This window comes from Mycetomoellerius zeteki, unplaced genomic scaffold, assembly GCF_001594055.1.
Source record: "Mycetomoellerius zeteki isolate Tzet28-1 unplaced genomic scaffold, Tzet1.0 scaffold49, whole genome shotgun sequence".
NCBI lineage: Eukaryota > Metazoa > Arthropoda > Insecta > Hymenoptera > Formicidae > Mycetomoellerius > Mycetomoellerius zeteki.
The window spans coordinates 652427-676835 of NW_017257489.1; the positions used below are offsets into that span (position 1 = coordinate 652427).

The window sequence follows — 24409 nt, forward strand, 5'->3', positions numbered from 1 at the left end:
GTCGTGTATTGGCCGAGATCGGGATCGTAGGCTGGCGGTAAAGGCCGTTTGACGTCGCGGGGCGAGTTCTCCGGGAACTCGATGTACACGTGATCCACGGCGAAGGTAGGCGCGTTATCGTTCTCGTCGAGCACAGTGATAACCACCCGCACTCTCGGCAACGCCACCAGGCTATACGACGGTCGGGTCTCGCGATCCAACGGCACTCGCGTTCTTATCTCCCCCGTTGCCGACTCGATGATCAGGTCGGTCTCCACCGGCGAACCCGGGACCGGCGCTATCAGATAAGGCGGGCTGTCAATGTCGATGAAACCCACCCGGGTGCCCGGCCGCACGTTCTCGGACACCTCCAGGTACTTGACGCGCTCGTGCAGCGCACCCGGGGCGGGGATCGCGCCCAGGCCGGGGGTCGCTCCCAGGACGAGGAACAGTAGCAGATGCCACATCCTGGGGCCTCCAGCACCACGCCACGGCCGTCCCTCCACCTCCTCCTCCTCCTCCTCGCCCTCCTCGACACTCGCGATATTATCTCGACCTTTCCATCCTCTACGCGCGGCCGTCGGTCGCGATGCGAAGCGAAACGAATTCCTCGTACCTGCCGAGTCCTCGTGTCCTCCTCCGTACGCGCACACCTTCCTTGTCGCTTTTTTCCTCTCCTTTTTTCTTCACCGGCACTTTCCTTATCACCCAACTTAACCTAACCTTTGTATTAGCACCAACACGAAGCAACCACCAAATATCACTGTTTTATCCTCGAACGAGTCTCTCGCGACTGTATTCACTCCATCGACTTTTATTATACGTTCACACGCGAAGTACCGATTCCCTTCTCCTCTTTCCACGAACGTTTCAAGTACCGGGGTAATTGTCTCACCGCGTCGTAGATTTACACCCGCATTTGCGGCCGCGCGAACTGTGCTCCGATCCGCTCCGCGAGAACATAGCAGCGGAGTTTCGCTCGAACTGAAGTTGGCCGTTGGCCGAATTATCGCGACGCTTTAATTTTTCCTCTCCTTTCGCGAACTACCTACTCTCTCCTTTCCCAGTTTTTTCGCCGAATTCCTTTACGACGGCGAGATACGGCGCATTCCTCGCATTATTCGCTCCGCGAGAATATAGCGGCGGAGATTCGCTCGTTCGAGCTGAAGTTCGCCGCTGGCCGAATTATCGCGGCGCTCTACTTTTCCCTTCCACGAAACTTCCTTTCTTCCTTTCCCCTTTCTCGTTTTCTTCGCCGAGTTCCTTTACGACGGTGAGATATGGCGCATTCCTCGCGTTATCCGCTCCGCGAGAATATAGCAGCGGAGATTCGGAGCTCGTTCGAAATGAAGTTGGCCACTGACCGAATTATCGCTCCACTTTTCTCCCTCCTTTCCCGTTTTCTTCGCCAAGTTCCTTTACGAAGGCGAGATATGGCACATTCCTCGCATTAGATCCACGTCCCGATAACCGGCACAACCGATCAGCACGACCGGTCGCGAACCCGGTGCGATCGTTCCGCGTCATGCATGACCGTCGTGTTCCCGTCCCGTCGGGACACCTCGCACTCCTCGGTGCTGTCGCGGACTTCGCGTCCGCTTCGTGTTCGCGATTCGTCCCACGACGTCACGGGCCGGTCGTTGCCGCTGTCATCCCCGCTGACCGGCTGAAAACCGTCGGATCGCGTCGATCGATTCGCGAACCGGAATCAACAGACCCGACTGAGAAACCAGTCTATACGTTGGTCCAGGAACAAAATTCCAGAAGCGAGGAGACCAGGAAAGCAAACTCGAATGACTCGCGGACGACGGATCGTCGAAAGAGCACTCCGAACTGTCAGTCGTACTACACCTGTCGAAAAATCGCGAATAGATGAATTACGACGCGCCCTTTGCCCAATCTCGTTACGCGAAGTATCACGGTATATAGCGCGACTTGCCCGTTTTGCACGCTTCTTTTCACGGCTTTCACGGAGCAGAGAGAGAGAGAGAGACGCGCGCCGATCGTCTCGTTTCTTCTTTCGCGTCCGACGTTTCTACGCGGCCTTACTTTAATCGCGAAGGGTCGGAACACTCTCCTCGGTCACGCACCGTTTTCTGCCGATCTGAAGGAGACAGGATCGTGCCGTCCTAGTAGTGCCGCCGATCTCTCTACGTACGACGTTAGCAGCTATGAATCCGTCGAGCTGCGGGGACGAAAACGACAAGGGAGATTAGATAACCCTTCCTCCGCAGATAGAGCGGTAGCACGAGGTATCGCGTAGTCGGGCCCAACGTCCGTTCCGCGCGGCTTCGAGGTTAGGCATGCACTGACATGGCGGCACCTGCGAGGCCTACCCTTCCCCTAACCCGACGGGCTCGCCTGGCTCGGTCAGGGGGGCCCACGGCTGGGCCTCACTGCCTCGGCTCGACCAGTGGCGGCCATCTTGGAGAGGGGAGCGCTCGGCGGCTCTGGTACCGAGCCCCGGCTACGGCATTCAACGCGCTCTTCGCGGCAGCGAGCAGCTAGACCATACCAAACTCTCTTACCTGCCTGCCTGCATGCCGACTCTCTCCCTTTTTCTCTCTCTCTCTCTCTCTTTCTTGCGCTCCTCTCGCTCCCTTTCCTCCTCATCTTTCCTCCACCGCCGTGCATTTCTTCCTCTACCTACCTACCTGAGCGTTCGGTATGCGAAAAACTGACTTACCGTCGGCGCTCATTCCGCGCCCGACCCTACGAGACTCTTGTTGTACCGAAGGTCCACTTCGTGCCAAAGGTCCCGGAATTTTGTGACGCGAGACGGGAAAAACGTGCCGTCTCCTAGAAACGCGTGTTATTTAGCGAACTGGGCCTACAGGAGAGATACCCTGGGGCGAAAAGATCTTTTCGGTTGTGTCGCACGGATTGTCTAGTGGACTAATCAAACTGAACAGATCGTGAGGGTCCTGAAATTTTTGCGACCTGAGAACATTTGCAGGGACATTTTTCCAGGAACATTTTCCGCGTGGGAGATGACTACGATAGGACCTCCCATACGAATTGACTAATGATATAAGACCTTTAGACGAGATACAAAGATCCTGGAATTTCATAACGTGACGAGAAAAACGGTTACGAGAACGTGCCGTTTCGTAGAAACGCATGTTACGCGAATTGTGAGGGGGAATGCTCGAGATAAAGCGCATTCTCGAAATGCCATTGCATTTCAAACTGAATATGGAACAAGTTGCAACCTGAATTAAATCGAAAGACGACGATCGAGCTTAACGTCAGATTTGTATTGTAAATTTTTTTTATGACACTACGACGTTTATGCATTATGATATCTCTCTTACTTTAAAAATGAGAGATATAACTAAAAAAAAATGTAATTTGTTAATTATTACCATGAATGAGTTATATATTAATACTATCTACCATCAAAAGTAAAGCAACGTAATTTCATAAAAATTGTCAAAACACAATTAAAAAAATGATGATTTATAAACTCATTAAAGTCCTTACAAAGAGTAGTTTTTTAAGGATTGTGAAACGAAAATGACAAAAATAACGTTTGATTAATTAAGAATATATTCTTCTTACTAATATTATTTGATTAATCAATAATTTTCTGTCAAGTTGACAAATAGTTTGTTTCCATTTCCGAGAAACTTAATTTTTTGTATTGTGTCATTTTTAAAGTAAGGGAATGATGTGTAAAAGTTACATAAAAAAGTTATTACAAATATATGTTTCCAGTGTTACATTAACTCGCCATGACGTCGCTACGCTTGCTTAGTGCCAAGACATACCTATCGTGTCTCCAGATTTTAATGTTCTAAAAATAGAAAATTAAAGGTAACGTTATAGTTGCATAGACATAATAATGCTCAATTGCAGAATGACGTAATTGTAAGTTATTTTGAAAGGATTATACATGCAGATCGATTAATAGTAATAGACAATTTCTACGATAATACATTTCCCAAATATGAAATTTGCAATGACCGCATTAAGAAAAATATTTATTCTGCAACTGTTGAAAATTTTCTTCGCTGTGAGAGATAAGATTATTCTTCTAGATTAGTCTCTCTAAAAGTATAAATCAAATATAAATAAAATGCTTATACGAGTCTTTTCAATTGCTGATACGTAAATAATACATGTGTACAGCCAAGTATTATACAAACATCAGTTTGTACTTCCGCACTCAAATCTAAAATCGAAATGTTTATACTTTGCAGTTAACTTAATTAGTAAGTACATTTCAATTGTTAATTAATTATATTTTATAAATGTATTTTATTGCGTACTAACCGTACAGAAGCTTGAGTTGTAATGTAAAAAAATATAGGCATTTTATTTACATTTGATTTATTCTTGAAGCTACAAACCGTTTTTATTTTTATTAAAAGTGTAACCTAATCAGAGCGGAGAAAACTTCAAACAATTGCAAAATAAACATTTTGCTAAACCTAATATTATTATTTTTTTTAAATGTCTTCATACAGAGAGAATTAAATATCATAAGTTTATAACGATATATGATATAAATACTTCCTCATCAGAGAAGATATGTGTAGATATTATAAATACTCGATCGCCCTAAGAGCCAATATCCTTGTCGATCAACAGGACATTCTTAACAGCCGCAATTACGGTTGCAAAAAAAATCTAAGCACTGTCGTAAAATGCGGAGCTCAAGGTATCGGCTAACATTAGACTGTCAGCGTTTCCTCAATTGCGAGACAACCTCAGCGAATTGTAGCATAGCACGCAAACGCGCACGCGGCGATCAAAAGATATTACCATATATCCAGCTAGCGCTAAATATTTCTGAAATATTTACAAAATGTTGTTAAAATCTCAAAATGACGTTTCAAGAGTATTCTGGAATATCTCGAAATATTTATAGAATGTAACAACAATATTCAAATAATCGTTAAATATTCCATTTATACATTGTTACATATTCGAAGAATGTTCCATATATAAAATATTAATTTTGTAAAAATTATGCTAAAATTAAGCGCTAAAATTATATATAAAATCGCAGATAAGATTGAAAAATAGCTTCAGATTTAGTAGCAGCTATTTAAAAAGTTGTTAGCAATATTAAAAACGATATGTTAGAAAAAGTTTTTACGAGCTTTCATTAAAAAATTGTGTTTTGTACAAATTCAGATGGTGCATCCTCCGAAAAAATTACTCTTTGAGATTATGAGCATCATTAATTTATTTTTCATCAATAAAATTAATTGATACACAAACATTTTGTTAAATTTTATTTATACTCATTAAAAATTGCAGATTTTTCTCTTTTCAACGCAATTTTTGTCTTTTCAATAACTGAATACCTTCGAAAATGACAGCTGATTAGTTTCAACACATTCCCATGGGACACCCTGTATATATATTTAAGTTAAATATACTTGAATTTCTCACATCACATGTTATTTGTTTGAATTTACAAATATTTGCTTGACAGCCCATTACCGCTGTATTTAGTTGATTCAACTAATTTTTTTTTTAAACAGCAAGTTTTTTTCTCGATGTAAGGTAGGAGAACACAGATTCTTGCATAATGCATAACGCAGACATAAGGCATAAGAAAACCAACTAATCAAAGTCTTCTATTTTATGAAAAGGAAGGAAATGAAAGATTTTTATTTCCTTCTTTTTATGCGTTATGTATTATGTTTTATGCAAGACTTTGGTATTTACTCTCTCCTTATAGGCTTTCTACAATAAATCATTATCTAAGCTTTAAATCTTAAGCTATAAGAAACTGCGACCAATCATAATCGATTATCTTCTCACATTCGACTGTGATTGGTCAATTTCTTACAACTTTTAGACTTAAAACTCAAGTAACAGTTTATTGTAGAAAGCCCATTAGCGTTAGCTGGATATGTTTGCAGACGAGAGATTAACCATTATGAGATGAGATAACGAGCATTGATCGCGACAATCGCCGTAGAACCGTCTCAAATCGGATCTCGCTCGCACGGCCGTTACAAAGATTCGTCAATACGCTTCGCTTCGAGAGACCCGTCGAGAAAGATCGTCGTGGTAATTTGTTACTTTGCGAGATGATAGGCATTTGATAGATCACCGAGGCGCCGCCGCGCGAAATCAGCCCGGAACGAAAGGACGATCCACACCGGCGCGGCGTTTCCGACGGCGCGGCGGCAGCCGGTCGGCCGCCGCGCGGCACAGCGACGCGACGTGTCTTGGGGGTCGAGAACCCCTAGATCTCTCTTCCCTTCTCTATCAATTCCCCTTTCTCTCTCTCTTCGTCTCTACCTGACTCTACGAGTAGGTAGATAAATCCACCGCCTACCACTGCCTCGCCAGCGTGGCGGACAATGCGCTCAGGACGGCGCATCATCGTTCGTATTGTTTGCTCGGTCAACGGGCGCACTGCCCGGCTTTTCTCGCAGGTGCTCCAAGCGCGGAGGAGAGCGCGGAGGACGTGTCTACGCACTTTAGCCATCACGTAACGTGACGGCGCGCTCAGCGGCATGTAGAATATTTCCCGGAAATTAAGTCGCCCGTCCGCAGAAGTCGCTCCTCGTGTTCCACGCGTGGAAACGACGCGCGATTTCAGGATGCGCTCGTCGCGCATCGTGCTTGTCGCGCATTGTCCTTGTCGCGCGAATTCCACGAAAGTGATCGGGATCGGCGGTAGTTGGTTTTAATGACGTGGGAACGCGCGCATTGCAAGTTTCGGTTTGTGATGATTTCGCCTCGCGGAGACATCTGAGAGAGAGAGGGAGAGAGAGAGAGAGAGGGGGGGGAGAGAGAAAGAGAGAGAGAGAGAAAGCAACCCTCCTTGGGAAGAAGAGCTTTTCTCAGTAAGCCGTCAGCGCGTCTATGTGTCCGGGCATCGACAGACGGCGGGCAGCAAAAACGCTTCTTTGTAATAATAATGACTTCCATCTGCGCGGCCAATGTGTATCATTTTTGGCATGATAGAAAGAAATGTTGCGTGTTGTCACGCTTACACGGCGCCCCTACAACACCGGGGAGAGAGATTGGCGCACCTGCGGACCTCACCATCGAGAGGAAAGCGAAAGAGCGTTCGGTACGATTCCTCATCATACGACTGTTCCCGGAACGAGGGGAGACTTCCTCTCTCTCCCGCTATCTCTTCTGCTCTCCTCTACTTATTACCTTTCCTCTCCTAATTCTCGTCGTTCTCCTTCGGCTCGTTCGTCTTCGTTCTCGCCCAATTCCCTTTTCTTTTCCCGTCGTTCCTTTTTTCCTTTCTGAGGTCGCGGAGTAGAAGTGCCACCGTCACCGTCGCGCCCGATTCCCCTCTTTTTTTTTAGACGACCACGTATATTTCCACGAAATCGTTCCACCGTACACTAATTTCGGCGCGACGTGGTGGCACGGTCGCTAGAGGAAAATTACAGAGTTCGGGGATAAAAGGTGGTAGCGGGGGCAGAGGGCGAGGACGCAAAGAGGTGGAAGGAGACCCAAGTGGTCCTGTGGATATAGGGGAAGAACCACGGCGCGATAATCTGAGACCGAAGAAAGGAAGGAACCGAGGTCTCTCTCGTCATTAAGCGAAATGATTGCCGTTCGCGGGGACCACCTACACCCGCAAAGAGGCCCCCTTCAAGGACGGGGGCACCCCAAGGATACTGGGGATACAAGAACCGCGCGTACCTTTACAAACGTGATTTACGAATGGGAACCCCGCGGTTTTGTCGATCCACTTCCGGAGGAGCCAATCAGCCGACGTCGGCCGCCCAAGAAAACGTTACTATGCCACGGAGTAAGTATTTCGAGAGATCAAAAACGAGCCGTCGTGTCATTATTCTCCAAGTAAGATAGATGTACCGGTAAATGGCTGTTTAAGGAATATCGTTAGCCATTTCGAATCTCTATTCTGCACCCGAGTGAGACTCCACGCGGAGAGCCACCGGCTTTGTCGCAAGCGGTCACTTTGCGATAACTTATTTTTCGCAATTCGATCGCGTGGGATTAAATCCGCTTTTTAATAAATACGAAGACACAGGGATGAGAAAGATAGGCGGTAATATGTGCGTTGCTTTCGAGCGTAGGCTACGACGAGACGTTGCTAGGCGAAGTCAGCGAGTCGAGTTACGAGTTTCAAATGTCCGTTGGTCGTGACTGCTCGCTCGAATTTCGTAAAAAATACTATTTGGAGGCGAGAAAATGGAAGTCGAGGCGATGCCGACATAAGATCTTTCATATATCATACAACGGTTATATCGCACAATAGTCTTAAGTGTCTGCTATTTTGTTTCTCCTTTCACTTGCAACCAAAAATAGTATCATTTTTCTATTTTTATCAATAGAATTTTTCTGACACTTTATCTTTTTAATTAAGAAACTAAAAATTGTAGCAGGTGCATTAATATTTATCGATATTTTTCATTTTTTATTTTGATCAAAGTTTTTAAGGAATGTGTCAGATGATAGGTATAGTTTTTCTGCAAAAAGTGGCTGAAACTTTAGAAATGTATAGTTTAAATGAAATATTTTCTTATTTTATTTTAATTATTTTTTTAAAAACACTTTTTCATTGAAATAATTTTCAATCCAGATTCTAAATTGTCAGCAAACTCATTGTATTATTTTCAAATATAATATAGAAAAATTTGTAATTTTTTTCATAATTTTTTAATTTTGTTAAAAAATACGTAATACTTCCTTAAACTCTAAAATCAATATAAACATCGCATGAATTACGCTATTCCGTTCTTTTGTTCGAAAAACGTTTACGCGGCGCATATTCGTTAAACAATTATTCCACGATAAAGAGGCAAGCGTAAACGTTCCCGTAAATGGACATGGTATACAAAGTATTCCATTTTACAAGGACACGATTCAGAAAGATAAAGAGCATTTACGGACGTCAGAAATACAATTTTTTTCGTCAAGTTTCGTGACATTTCGGGGAGCTCTTTCTATTTCATTCTGAAAAGAGTTAACAACCGTGGACATGTAACGCGCGTCGTGCGGCAGAAAGTGCACGGGGATACTTTCTCACGACGGCGATTCACGCGACTCGCGGCGTAAACAAACGGGCGACGACGTCGCGAAGCGTAGAATAGTAGCACTCCATGAAAGAGGACCGGGCCGGGGGGCCCCAGGCGAGCCAAGGAGACTGCGCGCGCGGCAGAAAAAGAAAGGAGAGCGACGGCAGCGATGCCAAGGGGATTTGTCGAGCTCGCGCGCTGTGGAGGGGCACCGAAAATTGGGTACTGGTGGGGGTGATGGGGACCAGCCGCATAATGACAGGGTGCCTCGCGCCAAGGCTCCGCTAACGAACCAGCCCACGGAACCCAAAGGGTCCGGGCTAGGACACGACACTGTATTATTTTACCATTTCGGGGGTTGGGGGCATCATCAGAAATCATCGCCGAATCCATATAATCAGTAGACGGTTACGTGCAGCCATGATTTTAAGTGCTGCACAGTGGGGTAGAGTGGGAGAGAAGGACAGAACGAAAGGAAAGGGAGGTAGGGGGCTTAATAAGGCAAGATCGTAGGTGCCTCCACAGCGTCCTCGTTCTCGTTGTCCTTTTGAACGACTCGCGGACTCCACTCTCGACGCGGATATCCCTCATACGAACTCGTAGAATTTATTGCGACTGCTAATGATACAGATCCGATAAAAAGCAAAAGCACATGCGCCCCATCTATGTTTTACGATCTTTTCCACATGAAGAAATATGTAAAATAATATGTGCTAGAATTCCAGTATGGAATTAGTAGGTCCATATAGAAACAGGTGCTTATGTAAAATTTATTTTACTATTCTAATAAATGAGTGATTATCGTACAATCATATATACTATAAGATACTTGTTATATTTCGTGAAGTAAATTTTGAGAGTTGTTCATGCTTACAGTTTATACCCGATTTACTACCCGATACAAAATTTTTCATGCACGAATATGTATAAATATATATAAACACACATAAATATTTATAAACGTGTATAATCATATATGAAATATGTTCATACTTGTTCATACATCCCTCTTTCTTTTGTAAAATTACTTTTTAATGTAATAGAAATAATAATGAACATATTTTATATATGATTATACATGTTTATGAATATTTATGTGTGTTTATACATGTTTATACATATTTATACATATTCATGAAATATAATTGCATGAAAAATAATTTATTGTAAGGTAATCACTTGAATAAATTTATTATAATTGTATATAATGTACTTTTTATTTTACACCTGTATTTTTACTTTCAGACGAGTAAAGTTTGTCATGTATTCAACAAAGAAACCAGAATATTTTTACACACCAGTCTTGTAAGATAAAAATTACTCAATCACATTTTTCTGCGTTCATTCCTGTCCATAGCGACGCCATTTTGGTACTGTGAAAGGTGGTCCTTCAAGCAATGCGGTTGCAAGTGCAATGGATTCCGGGGCGCGATGAAGAGAAGACAAAACTGCGGGGTGGAAGGGAAGAAATCCCAGAAGTCTGTGTGTAACCTTTGGGAATTGACGGGGTTGAGAGATCCCGAGCACTTCGCCAAAACGAGCACTTCTCGATATTTTTTCGCCCGTTTCCATCCGAGAGCGTGTCTCTCGATAATTGAAGACAAATTGCTTTGAAAGCCTGTAAATGCACACAAGAGTGAACACTCGGCAATACCAGCTTGACAATTTTTACATCTGTTAGATGGATTTAGCAAAAAAATATGGGCGCGCCTTGAAAAAGTACATCAGCGTAAAAATGTGGGACTTTATAAGACTCTTACTCACGTGAATAATGGACAATAATTGCCATCCGCGCGTGCACGACGCCTAAGTGAGCTAGAACGTGTTCGCGAGTTAGCATTTCTCTATTACTCGTTCTTTACATAACATTATTGCCCAGCTTTCCAACACGCTTGAAATTTCTCGTTGTAGATTCCTAAAAAACTCGTAACTAGTCGTAACGTGTCACACTTAATAGCGCATCGCTATCAAGTTTGTTAGCGATTGATTGATACTTACTGCAATTTGTGAAAGCTCCGTAACGATTCTCATCGATATAACGCAGTGAAAAGCGAATTTAATGTACAAGTCCTTGATACTGTATTCCCGCGAAAGCCCGCAAAGGTCGAAAGCAAACTTAATGAAGTGCAATGCGCGGAGCACACTGTGAAAGTTGATCGATAAAGATCTAAATGAAAGTCGCGGAGGGAATACAAAATGACTCTCCGGAGTGCAACTACTTTGCGTAGGACCGACCGGTTTACCGGGAAAAAGAGAGGAAGGACGTTACGTGTTCTACACTGATTGGGAACTTGCCATCTATAAGTCAGAGCTCGTCTCGAATGAAAATAAATAATTTAGTTCGGCTAGGCGTACCGCGTATACGTATTTATGCCATTCACATAAAATAAATTCACACAAAGTAGGAAAAAAATGGATTAGGTTGTTCAACAAAGTTATAGCTTGCTGGGTGAGTTCATCTATAATTAAAAAGATTTGAAATGGTTCAACAAAGAAATCGTGTCTGTAAACAGTTATCAGTAATTCAGCTAATTCTTTGCTACGATAAAAATTACTAATGTAATCAGTTTCTTTCATTACTAGCATGTTTTGTTCAAAATTTTGATCTAAATATTGGATTGATTTTCATAGAGTCATTTTTGCTGCGCTATTATAACAAATATGATTACCTATAATAGTTAATTTCATTCAGCTGTACTATTTTAACATAGAAAACTGGCTGCCTGTATATTACGACGATAGATTTACTAAACCAGTGAAATTTTTAGTTGTTTTAATAAATCTTTGTTTTCCATGTTTCCTCTCCTTCTTTCGTGTATCACAATACATTTGCAGCCATCGCGAAATTGTTGCAAATGACGATCATTGATTTTATCGTTGATGAATCGTTGGTGATTCTCAACGCATTGTTACTTTCAAACCTATTAGGTCTCGATTAGAGCATCTCTGGCTTATCCTTTTATCTGGGATAAACAATGAGAAGGATTTTAATTTCCCTCTCGTTTGTCTTTGTGAAGAGGTATGGGAACGAAATAATTTAGATCCGAAGGAGTGCGGAATTCTTGGATGTTCTCGTAAAAGTGTAGAAAAAAATAGACCTCGATCCAACACGTAAATCGAGGTGTCAGGCATCACGACACGCATTATTTCGATAATTAGGAACTTTTTCTCAGACGAAGATATCGATGCCGTCTTCTCACGAACTGGTCCGAGAATTTGGACCTTGTTCGCGGGTTCGGCTACAGATAACGTATATCTGGACGATCCGGCCAAAGCTTCCTTCACGTTCTGCTCCAATCTATCTTCGACATATCATGGAGTCACCTCTTGTTTCCCCGAATTATCCGGCGACGGGATGTTCTTTATCGAAACATTTCGTTCAGGAAGCTTTCTATGATAATGACTTACAAACGATTAAGATATAAATCAGAAAATGTTTCTGGCACGGTGTTTTTTCTAATGAGATAACTAAATTTTAAATCGACCGTTTTTAATGGGAAGAAAAATATAACCGTAAATTACTTCAAGGCTTTTTTATCTACTTACTGCAGCTATCTTGGATTGTGACGTCAGAAGCGAGAAAAATAAATATATATAAAGAAAATTCTTGCAAGCTATGTTAAAATGTATTTTTTTTTAATAAAATAGCATTTGCAATTGATAGAATAAATTATATAATAAAATATACTGAAAATTTCTCTTATATTTCGGTCAATCCGGTAATCAATAAATATATTCGAAATCCATATATTTGAAATCGAATTATGCCTAACCAGAAAACGAAGCAAGCTATATAACAGTTGAATTGAGATAAATATGATTTTATTAAAAATAAAAGGAGAGTGTTTTATATTTCATAAGTGTGTACTATCAATTGTAAAAATTATTTTATTGAAAAATTTTTTTTTAAATATATTTTGCAAGAATTTTCATTATGTGTTTCCCTGCTTTTGTCGTCATCAATTTAAAGATTCATGATGAGTGATAGCAGTCTTAGGGCTATGACACACAGAAGAACTCGAATAATAAAACGTAAGACGTAAGGAAATCAACATGTTGGATTCGCTACTGCTTACGTTATGGGCTTACGGTCTCTACTATGATTGGCCAATTTGCTTACAGTTTACGTTTTACTGCTTAGTCTTTTGTGTGCCATGGCCCTTAACGCGACCTTAGCGGAATGGGTATCTATATCTTCACTGCGTTTGCGTTTTAATTCTCGTCGTACATTCGTATAAGTCCTGAAATTCTAGCGACGCCACGTTCAATCAGTGACAAAGGAGATCTGAAGGCCTTGGCTACGGGATTCTGAATACGTGATATCAACTACTTTACTCCGCATACGCAAGAGTTATGGCCTTGATCCGTACCATGGGCAAGTTGCGCTGCACCTTCGTGTCGTCGTCGTCGTCGTCGTCGTCGTCGTCGTCGTCGCCGTCATCGTTGTCGTCATCGTCGTGCACGGTAAATCGTGTGCGTCGCGTGGTACCCACAGGCACGAACACAATACGCGGTAATTGAGTTACAGAGGCATAGCGCTCTCATGGACAAAAAGAGAGCGGTTCCACACGTGAACGACTCGACAGAATTGCAGGTCCGATCCAGCTGCATCCGAATGCATCCTTCAGAATGCGATACTAATAGACGAGACTGATTTTCCCTTGGATTTTCTTTTGCGAAATCTTTTAAATCTCTGAAATTATTGTGATGAACGTATCTACCTGACGTCCCAATAAACACCTAGTTACATGTAACGTATCTGTTAGTTAATTGTAATCTCATTCAACAATAATATACAACTGTAATATAACACATTTATTGTGTTATAATTTTTATATGTAACGAATTTAAATAGCTTTTCTGCGAAAGGTCTTGCGTAGACTTGAATGCTTTTTATTATTTACTAGTTTTTAATTTGTAAAGCCTTTATCTTTTTATATATTATAATTATATTGTTGAGTGAGTGATGTAATATAACACACGTGTTACATATAGTTACATTGTTGAATAAGAACAGGTACGTTACATCATATTGTTTGATAGAATCCATCTTTATGATGACTGGATTGTTAAACGGACCAAGTAAATACATGGAATACGCATTTCCTTTTATGTATACCAATGAAGATCCAAGCAGAAAAAGCAACTTTGCAACTATTATAAAATTCTTTAATATAATCGGCCTTTAATATAACTTGCCTTTAGTTCCCTATTGGATCTAAATGTATACGATCATATTAAAGAATCTTACAACAGTTGAAAAGCTACTATTTCTACTAATCGAACGCAGTCATCGATATTCTAGAAAATGTTAAAACACTTCGTTTTGCGCGCGTATATTCGCGATGAAATTAACAGATAGTAAAGCATCTGTCTTCACGTTAGATCCAACTTTTTAGTGCAACTTTTTAAGACGTCTCCGTCGCGCGTTTTCGCTCCTTTTCATTTTTTTTATGCACACGCGCGAGCGTAAACGCATAATCGCACGTCACGAGGCTATAATGTTTTTCACACCGCGACAGTGCCGATCGATTATTTCTGATCCAAGTAATAATAATATGTGAGTGTAATTGCTCCGTCGTTTAGATTAGCTATTAATTGCTTCCCCCTCGGTGTATTTCATATGATGGGTGTCATTTATGGCTGCGCCGTTGCTGCGCGAGAGAAACAACTTGATATTGCCTCTGGCGCAATTGGTTGTCTTGCACCGCGGGTCTTCACGAGTTTACGGTGTATGTATGTGCTTATGTGACTCAGAAGGATCTTACGAACTACGTACAAATCCGATTTTATGATTGAGATTTTTCTATTTTAAGAGAGAGAGAGGGGGAAGGGGATCCGAATCATATTTGTCATCTGAATATTAAGCTGCCAAGTGTTCAACACATTAGAATATATATTATATTTTTTACAGTTTATAAATCTAACAAGTCGAAATACAAAGAAAAAAAGCCAATATCTTATCGACGAATCAGAAAACCCTATTTTTAAAAAATATCCAGGAAATATATATCAACTAAAAGTAACATAACATGAATATTATAATTTCATACTCACCAATGTAATATAATATATGTGTTATATTTATATCATTGAATGTGAAATTATAATATGTTATTTTTAACTTATGTTTAGGTGATTATATATATTTTAAAATATATATTAATTATATATATATATTTTAATCCCATATATATGTATATAAAATGTATTACTTTTAACTGATATATCAGTTATAAAAATAACACATAATATGTACAGGATTAATTAAATATATATAACACGGGAACAAACCTGTACAATCTTATTCTTCTTTAAAGTAACACATCATTATTTCTACTGCATGAAACATATTTTAGCATATAAATAAATATATTCCTTCCTTACTATTAATATTGAAGAAAGGAGCCTCGATATTAATCCTAGTAATTCCATCTACAGTTACAGAGCAGCAAGCAAAAATCACAGAAACGTTGAGATGGCGTCATCTACCGATGATCTCTCGTATTAACGGAAGCATGTTAGATTTAAAGCGCAATTGCGAAACAAAAGGCAATTGACTGAATTGACGTTTGACGTTTTAGTAATGCTGCCTTCCAAACTATAAAAGAAAATAATTTTTATTTTTCAAGATATTCTTAGAATACATTAAACATTAAATAGAGAATACATTTCATAGCTCACTAGATTATGGCTAATCCTAAGGTTTCAGAAGAATGTTGGACTAATATTATCAATTCGCTGTATCTTCGTATCGCTCTACCATGTTTTGTGGAGAGATTTCCTTCGCCAATATCTTAGAACCGGCATCGCCCTGCAACAGATTGGCCTCTTCTTTTTTCACCTGGGTGCTCTCAGCAGTGCCAACGGAAGGTTTCTCCTCTAAATTTTTCTCTTCATACTCGGTCTCACTACATTCACGTTTTAGCCGCATCTCTCGCTTGTGTCTTTCGCTCGTCTCGAAAAAGTTCAACATATCCTCGGTCACGTTGAACTCCAGATCCTCATTTGTATCGGATTCCGTGTCATCTCCCTGAGCATCGTCATTGTCGTTATCAGCGTGATAATTATAATTCTCCCGAGAGTTACGATAACCGCGACGATGAGCCAGAGATCTCACTTTGTCGCGCAGCAATTTATTTTCGTGCTCCAGAGCGACGCAACGTGATCTCCACCAGGTTATGCTGTGTCTGAAAACCGACGAGATTCCTTTGACGATCGATTCTCTTTGATTTTACTGTCAATTTAACTTGCGAACCTACCGTTTCTGCCATTCCTGGGCCACGGCATAATTCTTCCAGAAAGCGTCGGCCTGCATCGTGCCCGTCGCTAGCGTCTCTCGTGCATCTGTGACATACCCGGGAAAGGCCGTCCAATGACTCGCGTTGAACCTAACCTCTTGCTCGCACAGCCGTTTCTTTTTCAAGCGCTTCAAGCGTCGCTTCCTCTTCCACTTCTTTCGTCGTTTTGCGGCACATTCAGTCAATTCCATGCTCGATCGAATTTTCTTTGTTACGAAAGGTCAGCTGAGTACAACTAACAGCTATACGTCATTGTTTACGTTTCCGTGCACGAACGCCATGAAGCGAGACGGAACCTGAACATGAATGTCATGAATGAAATCTGACAATATCTCCTTTGCTCTTGGAGCTTCTATATAAATAAATAAATAAATCCGATAAAATTAAAAAAATGTATTTTTGAAAGAATTCATATCTCGATATCTTTGATTTCTATCACGAAAGGTTTTCTCTATGTATTTTTTTTCTATCATTTAATAATAAAAAAAATTATGCTTATTAGTAACGTATTAAATTGATTATTAATTAATAATTACATTTCTTTTAAATAATTAATAGGTTGCATTTTAAGGCTGAATAATATAATGAAACGTTTCTCTATGTATGTTCTATTAATTAATAATAAATTGCAGTGCTAATTAATAATATATTAAACTATTTATTAATTTAATACTATATTACATTTCCAGTTTTTTCACATAATTAATCAATTGCATTTCAAGGCTGAATACTAATAAACATAATTCAACAAAAGTATAGAAAATTCATAAAATAATTAAGCATAAAAAATCCTAGCTGAATGATGTTACATATACATATCAGTTAATATTACTTATTAAAGCATATTTCTTATTAATCTTCCGGTCTTTCAAATTATTTTTAGAATTGAAGTGACTAATATCTGTTTTTACCAATGTAATTTAATTTTAATTTTGGTTCAATATAACTCTTCATTTTTTTCCAGTTTCATAATCTTATAGAAGTCTGTGGTCTAGTTTTAAGAATTAGAAAAAGATTAAGAGTAAGTTGAATCGAAATTGAAGTTAATCTACATTGGTAAAAATGGGCATAAGTAGAAGGAAGAAAACTGTATATCGAGGATATATGAAAGATTAAATAAGTGATTTTTATTAGAAATGTACAGTAAGCTTTATACAAATCTAGAAAAAGAGACTGTAACTTAGGTGAAAGTTACGCGTATATAACACTTATCGAGGTCTGAAGATGTTATCTTTAATCTGTTTCCGCGGGTTCGCGCATAACAATCGTCGTGAGTTCTTCTACGCACTAAAATATGTGCATGTTTTTACACACGCATCAATTATAATCTCATTCTTTCATCTCTGTACATGCAGTAAGTGTTATAAATATCTCAAAATTCAACACTACCATTAGTTATTTTTTGAAACGTATTCATTACATTCATATTCCATGGTTTAGAATTTGAATCTCGATCACGATCAATCACAACGTTTAAAGCAGAAAAAAGAATTATATCTACCGTCCAATTAAAAGAAATCTGATTGACATACGTTTAGGAACGTGCTTCTTATCGTTTATGCCTCAAAGCATCGATTTCGTTGAAAGCTGCGTGAAAATTATTGTCAATAACATGTTTAAAATCAGCTACATTTTCAAACTATAAGATAACGTGTAAATCCTCGTTCGGGAAAACCGAAACAATTATTATATTCTCTGTTCGTATAGACTTTCAATCAGTTTTCTGTTAGTGAATGATTATAAAGGTCCAGTCCTGACCTCACATATACGACAGGTTCAATCCGCGTTCAAACGATACTTCATCATCTCCTAATTTAACATTGGCGCTACCTGTGCTATTTCGTCTCGAATTATTACGAGGACCATTGGCTCGAGCATTATTACTAGATGCTTCGTCGTCGCTTCCATTCGTCGGCGACGACTTATGCAATGGCTCCAGTCCAATAATTACACGTATGTCATCCGGAATCAGATGTTCCACAGACATCAGCTGATAGTAAATACCTTCTGCCTTAGAAATTGTCCAAGGCAACTCGATATGAAGTGACAAATCGTTTATGTGCTGTAAACAATGATATAACATGTCAGGATGCTGATAAATTTATGTTACTGTTATACCAGGAAAACGTTTTACCTTCAAAATTTCCGTAAATCCGTAATTGTTTTCTATTAAAATATTCTTCTCTGTATCCAAAATGGCCGCGCATATTAGTAAATGAAAGTTTTTACAGGGTAGATCGGTCCATAATATCTCCCATAACTTTAATATATCGATCGCGCTAAATTCTCGCTTAAATAATACTAACAACCATCGAAAGCAAAAGAACATATTTCCAGAATCATGTCTATTCAGATAATATGCTAATTGCGGTTCCGTAGTGCACAATAACGTATATAATTGACACAATTGACCCTTCATACCTTTCTGATCCATCTCGAAATTAGTACTCTGTTTTAAAAGAAAAAAAAGTTATAGATATTCATTAATTATTATTATTACGCAGATAACATCATACTTACTACTTTATCCATGAATCCAACGAAACACCAAAACGCATCTACTTCATTATCCATTAAAAATAAAATTGGACTAAGAAGATCGCTCATACCCTGAACATATCCTAAATCGAAATTGTACATTACATAGGTCATGAGTATGTCATATAATTGTTCCAAGTGTGGATTATTATCCCCCGCATAGTAAGGATGTGTTCTATCTGTCCTGTTAACATCCTTCTCTGAAATGACATTAAAAAATTCGATTTTCATTCAAAATATAAAAGCACAGTTAGGAATAAATTATGTATTCTTACAAAAATAACAATTTTGCTGTTTTAATTACCTATCAAACTTTTTCGTTCCCTATAATCAGAAAATCGGCTTTCTTGCGCAGTCGTGAATGTACGCCATTGCAATTTCATCGTAAAATATTCGTCAGTCTTCTTTCTCTTAAGTTCTAATCTTTCATTATGCGTCGATTTCCATGGGTAATAATTTAATAAAAATTTCCATGCTTCAAAACGTAATGATGGACAAATACCCTAATAAATTATCACAAATATATTAAAAAATTACATTATATACATTATATAAAGAATGCTAATATTATTGCTGGAAAAATATTTAGATACATACCCCCCGAAAGATAATTTCTTTGACAGCCTCAGGATCAGTGATTCTTCCTTCTCGATCTTTACATTTTTCCCATTGTTCTTGTGTTAACGGCGCACCTGATACAATTATAATTTTTATTTAAGCAAAAAATATATATACAATTAAATATATTACACATATATATGTATATATATATATAACCATATCTCTCTCTCTCTCTCTTTCTCTCTCTTATGATGTAATTTTATTTTTTATAGAATAATTTTTAAATTTATATGTTAATGTATTACCGCGCGGACACGGTGGTCGTGGAGGTAAGTCCACTCCGACTCCAATTACTTCATACTCTTCTCCGGATCCTATAGATACAGATACACGCGGATGAGGATCGATCGTAAGAGACTGGTTTAATAAATCAGCTACTGCTTCCTCAACAGGTCGCTTCACTGGCTCTTTGTACACTGTAACATTATTAAACAATATGAAATCATTGTGTTTATGTTTACAAACACACTGATAAATGTATTGATTGGAGATCATTAATCTATCCGCTTACACCAGATATCTGCAAGTTTGCTGAATGCCTCCATTGTTGTTTCATAAGGACGATTGTGTAAGTTCTTTACAAACTTCCACACATAATCAGAAGTGTTTTCTTGAAACAGATCCAACTCGGCAAAAGATCTCTTCAAGACAGTTTCAACTTCGTCCAGCACCAGATATAAATTCCTATCCGAGCGTGATTTTACAAATTTGATGAATCCTTTTAACGAATTAACGAAACTTTCAGCGTTAGCCAGCTGAAAGAAGGCAACGTAGGTGGTACCATCCCTCTGCATAAATATGAGCTGCTGTCCGCCGTGATTCACGCGAAATGACTTCAGATCGGAGAATAATATTTTAACGGTTCTCGTACGTCCAAAAGAGTCCGGACCCTCCGAGTTTGTGCGAGTTCTTCTCGTGTGCGTATCCACTAGAGACCATTCTGGATCTTGATCTTGGCATTCCGATACCACGGAATCTTCTACAGGCTTCCATTCTATGCACTTACCGAAACTCTGTAATGCAAAAATAAAACAAGCTCTTTACAAGTCTCCGTATATGCGTAATATTAATCCAATAACGGAATCTTACGTATTCCACGATATTAAGCGTTCCTAAACTGTGAACCTCGTCTTCTCTGGCATTCGCTCCACGAAGCACAACACCCGTATGGATGCAGAGATCCTAACAGAATTAATAACAGGTCAACAATTTGCAGGAGATAACGTACTTTCCAACAAAAGACACAGATAACACAGTAAATCATTCGTTGCTTTCTATTTACAAAACTCAGATAATTTTCATTTGTCATAACTCAGTTGAATGCATGTTCCTTTTTATTCTGACAAGAGATTCAATTGAGCTTTTACCTATATTCTGCACATGTTAGAGACCATGTGCTTTACTAACTTTTGTTAAATCATATTAAAAGTGAGGTTTAATAAACCTGTGTTATTGTGCGATAACTATGTTACCAAAGCAAATAGTGACGTCATTATCTGAGTATAAAATACATAACTTTATAAGCTGACCCTATACGATCAATAATACTATCAGTATTAACAAATACTGATAATATAACTGAGCGTGTATTGTTAATATTGATGAATTGATGTAGAACTATATAATATAAATAAAGACGTAGACTAATAATAATCTGGATTCTGATTCAAGCATTAATATCGTTTTATTAAGATGTCACAGTATATCACAGTGCAATAGACAATGTAATCGAAACTAAAGTAAAATATATTATCAATAATACTGATCGTGTAAAGTTGTAAAAATACTAAAAATATTTATACTATCAGTATTACTGATCAGTATTATTGACCACGTAGAGTCACCTTTATTCAGTATCACTTGTGTAAAATAAAAAGCAATTTACATCCTTATTGTTTGTCAATGTTAAACAAAGATGAAATGACCACTGTGTTACAATATCTCTCGCTGGAAAGCACCAAGTAACTACATCTCCAAATATAAAATCGCAGGCCTGGGAATGCAAGTGTCAGTGTGTCGCAATTAAAAATACTAATCAACAACGAATTACGTACTATTTACGAGTATAAACAGCTAGAGAAATGTCAAATGTAATTATATTCATAATATCGACATGGGACTATCCGCGCGATTTCTCCTGCGAGACCGAGGATTACGAAACGTTACTGCGCGATGATCATCCGCGAGACGCCTAACCTCCAAATCCAAACCAAAAAAACATTGAAGAGCCCCCCGTCGAACACCGGGGGTGTTCTCAGTCGCGGTCGATCGGTCGAGGATGCCGTTGCCGCTCGTGGAACGTCGAATTCCCGTCCTTATGAATCACGCGACGTGTACATGTGGGCGGGTGCACGTCGGCGAACGTCATCCTCTGCGATTGCACGAGGAGCACGAACGTGTCTCGACGCGCCCGGCGGTGCACCGTTCCCTGCTCGACCTCCGCGACGTCCGGGAGGAAGAGACGGAGCGTTCGCTCACCTTTCCCTGCTCCGTGGGCTCGAACATCTCGGGCCTCGTGCGATCAGTCCTCGTCCTCGTCGAATTCAACTCCCTGCACTCGCTCTCATCACAACTGTCCCACATCGCGGCACTGTACCCTCCGACCTGCTCCCACTATCGAACTCTCTCTCTCTCTCTCGCTCGCTCTCGCTCTCTTTCTCTCGCTCTCTCTCGCTCTCGCTCACGCGTTTCTCTCTTTCTCACACCGCATCGTCCCTCTCGCTCGCTCTCGCAAACCAACGCCGCGCGATAACATCGCTGTTTATTGCGCGGCCTTTAATTCACCCCGCGTTCGTCGGACGAATTAAAACAACGAGCGGGCGGAGTGCACTGCGGAGTACTTTTCACCGAGTTGAAACGATCGGTTCCTTGGATCCATTTCTTGAAGCGAGCGGCGAAAACGTGGAGAACGTTCCCACATGTACAAATGTCAAATAGATTGTACAAACGTAAAAGACTCGATTATTCGCCGTATTATCTGCGCCTGTAGTTTCTAATGCAAATAGATCCGCAAATTGGAAAAATCTCATTGCAAACCGGTTTTATTTAATCGCATTGAGGTAAGTTTTTTTTACGAGGAGGCATCCCTTACAGAAGTGATTAACTAGGGAATTGTAGTTACCTGCAGTATAATTTCAGAGTTAACCATTTAATGAGTTTAATCCATTCTAGCAGAGAATATTCTCGATCGTGGTTGAACAGTTTTAACAAATACAACTCAATGAGTATCGGCTTGAGTCCAAATGATTCAATGAATAATTCTTACGTAGATAAACCACATGATTTCATATATTATAGGAATACACATTCCCATGGAAAATTATGAAATCCCATATAGAGTTCCTAGCTGACGTTTTCAACAGGGTGTTCATGATACTGTGATCTACCTTTGATGTGGGTCGGAAATCCATTAAGGAGAGATAAAGAAGAAAAGAGAAAAACATTAATCAATAATAAGATTGAAAGACCGCTAATGTTAAACATAATAATTTTAAATTAAGAAGCGCCATAACGGTCAGAACGTTAAGATGTTGAACTATTGTAAATTCATTTTTAAATGAATTAATTTCAGAAATGATAATTGCGTGCCGATATTGTCGGACTTTCAACGCAATCAAATCTAAAAACATTAATGCCCATATTCATAGTCAGACCTTATATTTAAGGCTTCCTTAAATTTATCTACGAATTATTTCATTGGCTGCTGAGCATCTAAAGATAAATTTAAGGAAGCCTTAAGTACAAGGTCTGACTATGAATACGGGCCTTAGGCCCGATTTCACAATATATGGTTACTTAAAGGTAACCAAGAAATTCATGAATGAATTTCATTGATGAATCTTTAGGTAACCATATATTGTGAAAACGGGCCTTAGACTCACAGATGCAATGCAGCGGCGAAATCGTGGCTGTCTGATGCTCCTCAAATTTCCTTTTTTTCCCTCAGAATTTTCTGTAACCCTTGCAAAAACAGGATTATGATCGCGTGCAGCGCACCAAAAATACAATGTGTATATTATATATGATAATTTCAATATACACGCACATAAACCGTATAAGCTTCACGAGTATACAAAACACTGCTTATTCATGGAATATGTAAATGAAAAATTAAAAATCTTTTCGTTGTTTGCGTCACTCAACAAGTACATACATATATTACTTTGTATTTACAATTCAATAATAATAATCACAAATTACATTTGATCTAATAAAAATTCAAATCACGGAATTTATATTGTCTGACGAAATTTAATATTATCTGAAACCGAGCGTTATTATAGAGATAATAATTAATCATAATCTGTTTTCATTAATATATCATAAGAATTCCTGTAGATCATAATAAAATTTATCACTACAAAATATTAATTTATATTTCCCGTTCTATTTTTCGTTTCGGTTCTCATTTTTAACGAATAAATAAATCACAGGAAGTATCTACTCAAATAAATTACTGTCGCCGCGATATGTATATGTAATTACAGAATATTCGTCGTAAAAGTGAAATCATGAAAGAAAGCGATATTTGCAAAATATCAATAAGAAGACATCTTCAATAGAAAATAATGTAATGAATTAATGATACGTGGAACGTCTCGCATTACCTCCTACTTGTCTGAACGTTGCTGCATGAATGATAGCGCGGTGATCTTTGCGACTTGTATAAATAACGACGCGACGCGTCACGATGCGTCACGCGCCTACAGTTTTGTTTGAAAAATGTAAAGCTTTGTGAAATTTAAACAAAACAAAATAATTTCAGACTCCCAATATTTAAAATAAAAAACTAGTGATAAAGAAAGGCCACTGAGAGCAAACTGTAGTTATTGCTAGCTCTAATAATAGCTACGGCGTTATGCCCTCAGTGGCCTTTCTTTATTATTAGTTTTTTGCTTTGTAAAACATCCCACGCCAAATATTCAATTTCTACGGATTAATTTCACTTGGTTATATTTGTAAAATAATGTGAATCAGTAATTTCTAATTTATATC

General features: G+C 39.2%; 3 protein-coding genes and 1 pseudogene across 4 annotated transcripts in view; all 4 read right to left on the minus strand.

The window, feature by feature from the left end:
* Positions 1-2403, minus strand: part of LOC108727393 (protein dachsous-like) — a 3790-nt gene extending 1387 nt beyond the window's left edge. Inside the window, 3 exon segments of the mRNA XM_018455510.1 lie at positions 1-553; positions 556-697; positions 2377-2403. The exon segment at positions 1-553 is cut by the window's left edge and continues 1387 nt beyond it. Of these exon segments, the coding sequence (XP_018311012.1) occupies positions 1-553; positions 556-697; positions 2377-2403 (722 nt within the window).
* Positions 2404-10279: 7876 nt separating this feature from the next.
* LOC108727413 (uncharacterized) lies at positions 10280-13499 on the minus strand (annotated as a pseudogene).
* Positions 13500-15252: 1753 nt separating this feature from the next.
* LOC108727454 (uncharacterized) lies at positions 15253-16530 on the minus strand. Its single transcript, XM_018455595.1, has 3 exons — positions 16217-16530; positions 15639-16144; positions 15253-15555 (listed from the first exon to the last, which is right to left on the minus strand). The coding sequence occupies exons 1-2, from the start codon at positions 16444-16446 to the stop codon at positions 15688-15690; spliced, it is 687 nt and encodes a 228-aa protein (XP_018311097.1). The 5' UTR covers positions 16447-16530; the 3' UTR covers positions 15253-15555; positions 15639-15687.
* Tbc1d15-17 (TBC1 domain family member 15/17) lies at positions 16489-22027 on the minus strand. 2 transcript variants are annotated; one of them, XM_018455594.1, is made up of 10 exons: positions 21893-22027; positions 20504-20596; positions 19926-20427; positions 19660-19830; positions 19391-19485; positions 19098-19296; positions 18776-18993; positions 18390-18704; positions 18086-18317; positions 16489-16551 (listed from the first exon to the last, which is right to left on the minus strand). In XM_018455594.1, exons 1-10 carry the CDS (start codon positions 21995-21997, stop codon positions 16505-16507), a joined length of 1977 nt encoding a protein of 658 aa, XP_018311096.1. In that variant the 5' UTR covers positions 21998-22027; the 3' UTR covers positions 16489-16504. The 2 variants fall into 2 exon arrangements, with proteins under 2 accessions (XP_018311096.1, XP_018311095.1); XM_018455593.1 differs by lacking the exon at positions 16489-16551 and having other exon boundaries at positions 17382-18317.
* Between the last annotated feature and the right edge of the window lie 2382 nt (positions 22028-24409).